The sequence below is a fragment of the Haemaphysalis longicornis genome, unplaced genomic scaffold (assembly GCF_048455015.1).
Source record: "Haemaphysalis longicornis isolate Haplotype H1 unplaced genomic scaffold, Haemaphysalis longicornis Haplotype H1 scaffold_109, whole genome shotgun sequence".
Classification (NCBI taxonomy): Eukaryota; Metazoa; Arthropoda; class Arachnida; order Ixodida; family Ixodidae; genus Haemaphysalis; species Haemaphysalis longicornis.
The window spans coordinates 871,478-878,561 of record NW_027526213.1 but is presented as its reverse complement, the minus strand read 5'-3'; the positions used below and the strand labels follow the sequence as shown (position 1 = coordinate 878,561).

The 7,084-nt window shown below is 49.6% G+C and overlaps 1 protein-coding gene across 1 annotated transcript; it reads left to right on the top strand.

The window, feature by feature from the left end:
- The first annotated feature begins 1,201 nt into the window (after positions 1 to 1,201).
- Positions 1,202 to 4,428, top strand: LOC144160583 (uncharacterized). Its single transcript, XM_077691832.1, has one exon. It carries the CDS (start codon positions 2,369 to 2,371, stop codon positions 3,884 to 3,886), a length of 1,518 nt encoding a protein of 505 aa, XP_077547958.1. The 5' UTR covers positions 1,202 to 2,368; the 3' UTR covers positions 3,887 to 4,428.
- Positions 4,429 to 7,084: the final 2,656 nt, after the last annotated feature.

Genomic DNA, 7,084 nt, shown 5'->3' with positions numbered 1-7,084 from the left:
ACGGTGAATTCATGCAAACAGTGCCTAATATCCTTTATCGCATCTTTTGTAACGGAGCCAGCTATCGGAAAAGTCGTCGTTTTATTGGAACGGTGATAAAGACATTTCTTTTTGTATTGAGGCGTCGAAGCTGCTAGTTATACCAAGGAGCGGTGTTTTTAGTTTTTGTGCTGATGGTTGGAATGAACGTGTTGATTTAATTTAACATAACCCAGTTTTCTTCAACGGTATTGTGGGGTTTAACGCGCCGACGCAACGCAGGCGATGAGGGGCGCCGTAGTGGAGGGCTCCGGATTAATTTTGACCAACTGGGGATCTTTATCGTGCGCCGAAACCTCGTACACACGGGCGTTTTTGCTTTTCGCCTCCATCAGAATAGCGGCCGCCGTGGCCGGGAATCGAACCCGCGACCTCGTGCTCAGCAGCGCAACGCCTTAGCCACTGAGCCACGCGGCGGGTAGTTTTCTTCAATGGAACGCGAGCCGTGTGCTCGCAAGAAATTATCGGTGAATGACAGCAGTTCATTGTTAATGCTTGTGTAGTAAGTCCTTTTGTAACATATTTATTTATTTGTTTTTACATAATGCCAATCCCATTAGAGATTTTAGCAGGAAGGACGTGAACATAAAAATTCGAATAAGTACACAATAGAGACACATACATCGCCATAAAGTACAGAATTAAACTAACAGAATCGGATCATTTACATTTTCATATCAAGGGAGGCGTAAAACATTAGTGTAAAGAAAAGTTGCTGGAAGAAAATAAATGCAGCGCCTTGAATAATGGTTGAAACATTGGCATATGCATCAAGAAACACAACAATGAAAAGCAATAATAAGAAACTACCCAACGATATGTTGAAGTAATTCAAGTAAGGACACACCAAAAAGAGAAACATACTCAAGAATCAACAGGGTATTTCCCCTTCGCCTGGATTCAGTACTAAATATTGATTAAAGAAAAAATATAACACGATATTTCGCTGGTACAATGTACACACAAACACACAAATTAGAATAAACCAAGTGATTCCGCTTGCATAATACATAGTTCATTTTCGACGAGGGTTAGAAACTTCGATAATTCGATAGTGCTCGAAATACTCGGATCCAGTTTATTCCATTCATTAGTGGCCATCGGAAAGAATGAGTACTTAAAGCAATTTGTGTTGATGGAGTATTCGTTAAGTCTCATTGGGTATTTTTGGCGTGTTGTTCTGGTTAGGTCAAACGTGAGATAGGCGGATACATCAATGTTTAGATAACCATCGATTAATTCATGCATAAATTTCGCACTTGCTAACCTTGTTCTATTCATAAGAGTAAGTAAGCCAGCGTTTTTAATTAGTTCAGTCGGAGAATATATATGTCTGTACCTGTTGTAGATGAACCTCATGGCTTTCCTTTCGTTATTCCTTCCAGCTTCGTGATTTGCTATTCTGTGAATGGTGACCAAATGATATTACCATATTCAAGTAATGATCGCACAAGGGAAGTGTATGCAAGCAGTTTAGAGGAGGCGGGGCCTGGCGGAGCCGGTATCTGAGTGTAAACAAGCGGCGTAGTGCAGCTGAAGTAACATAACCTGTGTGCGTCCCATCTTAGATCTTCCGTTATAATATTTCAGAGATAATTTTGCTAATTTACTCTAGTTTTGGGATGTCATAAATAGTGTAAGGAAAATTTGACCTAGTTTATTTTACTTACCGATAACAATGTAGACTTGTTTGTATTGAGTGACATCTGCCATTTACGGCACCAGCAGGGAACATCTTGTAAAGCAGTATTTAAAGCTACGTGGTCATCGGTTGAGTTTATTTCTCGATAGAGCACGCAGTCATCCGCGAATAATTAGATTTTTTTTCCTTAATATTTGTAGGCAAATCATTAATACAGAGAAACGAAATTGGGGCCAGCACACAGCCTTGCGGATATTCAGATGTAACGGAGGTGGTAGCAGAGGTTTCATTGTTAAATTCCACATACTGTGTACGATCAGTTAGATAATTTTTGATCCAGTTAAGAACTGCAGAATTTCCTAGGGTGGCTTCAAGTTTTTTATTAGCTTCTTGTGTGATACCTTGTCAAATGTTTTGGCAAAATCGAGGAAGATTAGATCAGTTTGTTTTTGATTGCCAATACTCTGCGATACCTCATAAGTTAATTCCATTAATTGGGTTATGGTTGAAAGACCTCGGCGAAAGCCATGCTAATAGAGAGATAATATACGTTTTTCTTCTAGGAAAGCAGTTACATGTTTAAGTAATATGTGCTCCAAGATTTTACAGATTGTACATGTCAGGGATATAGATTTAAAATTAGAGATATTGTGAGACCCAGTGACTACGCTCCCAGTACTTTGCGTTATGGTACGGACGCTTCTTCGTAATCACCCACTATCATCAGTGCTAGCCCCGATAGGCTCGGCATCATCATCACTTGTAAATAATCATCATCACCGCTTGATCTGCTTCCTTGGCCCGAGCGTTGGAATAAACGGCCACGCAAACCGTGGTCTCTCAAGTGGTGGAGCGTGCGTCTTGGTCCCTCGTCCTCCATCTCTGAGTGTACCCCTGGAGCTCCGTTCGGGTCGTCGCCTGCTGCGAGACGCCATGCCTATGACAGCGGAACGTGCCACCGGAACCGGCAGCGGTACCGGCAGTGGAACCGGCAGCGGAACCGGTGGGGCGGGCTCAGCCGCCGTCCCACCGTACTTCGTCACCAGCCGCCAGCGGGATCCAGCGATGTTCGCTGGCCTTCGTAATGAGGACGTTGACGAGTGGCTTGATACCTTCGAACGCGTCAGCGCCTTTAACAGGTGGGACGACCGCGCGAAGCTTGAAAACGTCTCGTGGTCCCTGGACGAAGTGGCCAAAACGTGGTTCCGGAACAATGTGCACCGCATTGATGACTGGAACGATTTCACCACCCAGCTGCGCCAGATTTTCGGTTCTTCCTCGGCCTGCTCAGACATCGCGAAAAAGAAGCTGGAGGGACGATTCCAACATCCTTGTGAGACGTACACGTCGTACATTGAAGATGTTGTGGCCCTGTGCCGAAAGGTCAACAAAGACATGACGGAGGCTGATCGCGTACGCCACATCTTGAAAGGGATCGGCCAGTTCGCCTTTAATGCCCTGGCCCTTCAGAACCCGACTACCGTTTCGGATGTGAGGACAACGTGCCAACGCCTGGACAACCTTCAGTCGCTCCGTCTCCAGCAGGGTACCATGGCCCGCAACAGCGGCGATGAGGACCTCCGAGCTCTAATACGCGAACTCATCCGGGAAGAACTTGACGGCCGCACCTCTGTGCACGTCTCTTCTACCAGTCCCTACTCGTCTACACCTAACCTGCGAGAGATCATTAGAGAGGAGCTTGCCGCGTGTACTCACGGAAGACTTCCCGCAGATCTTACCCCTCCTCCAGTCACGCCATCCTATTCCGAAGTGGCTGGCAGGCCGCCTCTGTCCGTGGCAGGCGTCCCCGCCCAACCAGTTCCTGGCTATGTGGCAGCGGTCAACACGGTCCCTGGGCCGCAGCCTTACTATCCAGCATGGCGACCGCAGCGCCCTCAGCCCTCTTTCAACCGGCCGGTGTGTTTCTACTGCGGAATTCGCGGGCACATTTCGCGGTTCTGTAGGAGGCGTTTAATTGATGAGCGACGTGGCTACGACACGTACGAACGTGACCGACCAAACCTTCGTTACGACTACCGCCAGAGGGGTTACCCATCTCCGCCACGGCGGTCCTCTCCTCCTGCCACTTCCGAGTCCCCGACCAATTCTCGTGCGTCGCGACGTCGTTCCCCATCACCATTTCGACGATCTGTGTCTCCGCTTCGCCCTGTCGTGCATGACCCCACCCACCTCTCGGAAAACTAAGTCATGCAGTTTTTGGAGGGGAAACTGCATCTATCGGTAAATTAGCAACTCCTCCAGAACACCCATCGAACTTGTTGTTAGTATCAGTTGAAGGTAACGATATCGGAGCTTTGGTGGACACTGGAGCAAGTATTTCTATTATTCGAGCTGACTTTTGTAAGAGACTACGAAAGGTAAAAACCCCATACAGTGGCCATTTATTACGTGGTGCGAACGACACGTCCATCCAACCTTCTGCATTCTGCACGGTACGCGTTTCTATCGACGGGCTGTGTCATCACATTCAGTGTGCGGTGATCTCGGAGTGCCCCTATAAGCTTATTCTTGGGTGGGACTTTCTTTCGTCGACTTCCGCTGTTATTTGTTGCCGCACTCCTGCTATTAGCATCACAGACGTTCATCACTCAGCTGTCCCGGAAACAAGTACGCCTCGTCTGGTGCTACGTACCGATCACGTTGTGCCCGCCCGCCAAGAGCACATTCTTTCAGTTTCCGCTGACAAAATCCTTGACGGCGATGTACTGGCCATTCCGTGCGGCCGCCTCCTTTCACGAGGTCTTGCAGTAGCCGCTTGTCTGGTACGATTTTCCCGAGGGCGCGCCTTTATCCCTGTGCGTAATACGACCTCCGAAGCGGTTCTGCTCCCGCAAGGCTGTGCGATTGCTTCTGTTTCTGCCGACGACGTGTCCATCCTTCCGTCTGGTACTCTTTCCACAGGCAGTGGGCCTTCCACGACCGTTTCCTCTACGCCGTCTCTTGCGGTCACCATCGGTCCGGACCTTACCCCATCCCAGAAATCTTCAGTACTGGAACTTTTACACAAGCACCGTGCCTCGTTCGACACCCATTCAAAGTTCCTTCCTCGCACCCCTGCAGCTACGCATCGCATCAAAACTGATGGATCAACTATTGTTCACCGCCGCCCGTACCGAGTCTCCCCATCAGAACGGCAAGTAATTGAGGAGAACGTGAACGATATGCTGCAGCGTAACGTTATTCGGCCCTCATCCAGTCCTTGGTCTTCCCCAGTCGTCCTGGTGGAGAAAAGGGATGGTTCCGTGCGTTTTTGTGTAGATTATCGGGCCCTCAACAAAATTACCCAAAAGGATGTGTATCCTATGCCGCGGATCGACGATGCCCTGGACTGCCTTCAAGGAGCCGAGTACTTTTCGAGCCTTGAATTGCGTTCTGGTTACTGGCAGATACCGATGCACGAGTCCGACAAGGAAAAGACGGCGTTTGCTACTCCCGACGGCCTATATGAATTTAATGTCATGCCGTTCGGCTTGTGCAATGCCCCGGCAACTTTTGAGCGGATGATGGACTCAGTGCTCAGAGGACTAAAATGGAAGACCTGTTTCTGCTATCTTGACGACGTGGTTGTCTTTTCCTCGACATTTGCTGAGCATCTCCAACGCTTGGACGAAGTGCTTACGTGCATCTCCAATGCTGGACTACAGCTCAACTCAAAAAAATGTCGTTTTGCGACCAAAAATATCAAGGTACTCGGCCATGTCGTTAGCAAGGACGGGATACGACCCGACCCCGACAAAATCGCTGCTGTTGTCGGATTTCCGCGTCCATGCCAACAAAAAGATCTGCGCAGTTTTCTCGGGTTGGCCTCGTATTTCCGTCGCTTTGTCCGGAACTTTGCCACCATTGCGGCCCCCCTTAACCAGCTCCTACAGTCCGGCGTAGCTTACGCTTGGTCGAATGAGTGCCAACAAGCCTTTGAGGCATTGAAAGCCGCCTTAACGTCTAGCCCGGTACTCTGCCACTTTGATGAAAGCAAGCCCGCTATCCTCCACACAGACGCAAGTGGCCACGGAATCGGCGCTGTTCTCCTTCAAAGTGATGCTCAACTCCGGGAGAGGGTCGTTTCCTATGCTAGTCGTTCGTTGACACCCGCCGAGAAGAATTACTCCATTACAGAACAGGAATGCCTTGCCATCGTTTGGGCTGTTCAAAAATTCCGGCCTTACCTCCATGGCCGTCACTTTACAGTGGTCACAGATCACCATGCACTATGCTGGTTATCTTCGATGAAAAACTTGTCTGGGCGCCTTGGTCGCTGGGTTCTCCGCCTCCAACAATATGATTTTTCCGTGACGTATAAGTCCGGAAAGAAGCATACGGATGCAGACGCTCTGTCTCGTGGCCCATTGTCTTCTCCGTCGACTGCTCTCCAGGAAAGCCTCGACCACGATGTCCCTTTGGCACCCATCACTTTCCCTAGCTCTGCTGGACACGGTGACTTGCCCTCGCTACAGCGAGCAGACGCATACTGCCGCCCCATCATGGACTACCTCGACGGCCGTGTGCTGCCTCCGACCAGCCGTGCACGTCGTCAACTCGCCAAGTTTCAACTCCTCCATGGTGTCCTTTACCGCCAAAATTACCATCCCAATGGCAACAAATGGGTCCCTGTAGTACCTGGTCCACTTCGACGTCGTATCCTCGAAGAATATCACAATGCAGCAACCGCTGGGCACCTTGGCGTCGCAAAAACATGCGAGCGAATACGTAGCCGCTACTTTTGGCCTGGCCTCTCTGCAGCTGTGGCCAAGTACGTCGGCTCGTGCGCCTCTTGCCAGCACCGCAAACGTTCGACTACTCCGCCGACCGGACTACTGCAGCCTCTTCCTTGTCCTTCGGCTCCCTTTGAGACCGTGGGCATTGACTTGTATGGGCCGCTACCTACGACCAAATCTGGGTACCGATGGATAGTTACGGCTGTAGATCATTTGACTAGGTACGCCGAAACTGCGCCTATTCGCTCTGGCACCGCCGCAGAAGTGGCAGACTTCATCCTGCACAACATTATTTTGCGCCATGGAGCTCCACGCGTCCTTCTGAGCGACCGCGGCAGGGTTTTTCTCTCAACCGTTGTTGAAGAGCTTCTGCGTGCTTCGAACACGGCCCACAAAACAACGTCCAGCTACCATCCCCAGACGAATGGTCTGACTGAGCGCTTTCATCGAACACTGTCGGACATGCTCTCCATGTATATTAGTCCTGATCATCGCAACTGGAACGTTATCTTACCCTTTGTAACCTTCGCTTACAACTCCGCAAAGCAAAAGACTACCGGCTATTCACCGTTCTTTCTCGTCTTTGGCCGCGCCCCAACGATTACTTTTGAATCCAGTTTTTTCTACGCTCCTGTCGCCTCTGATGCACCATCGCATGAGCAGTACG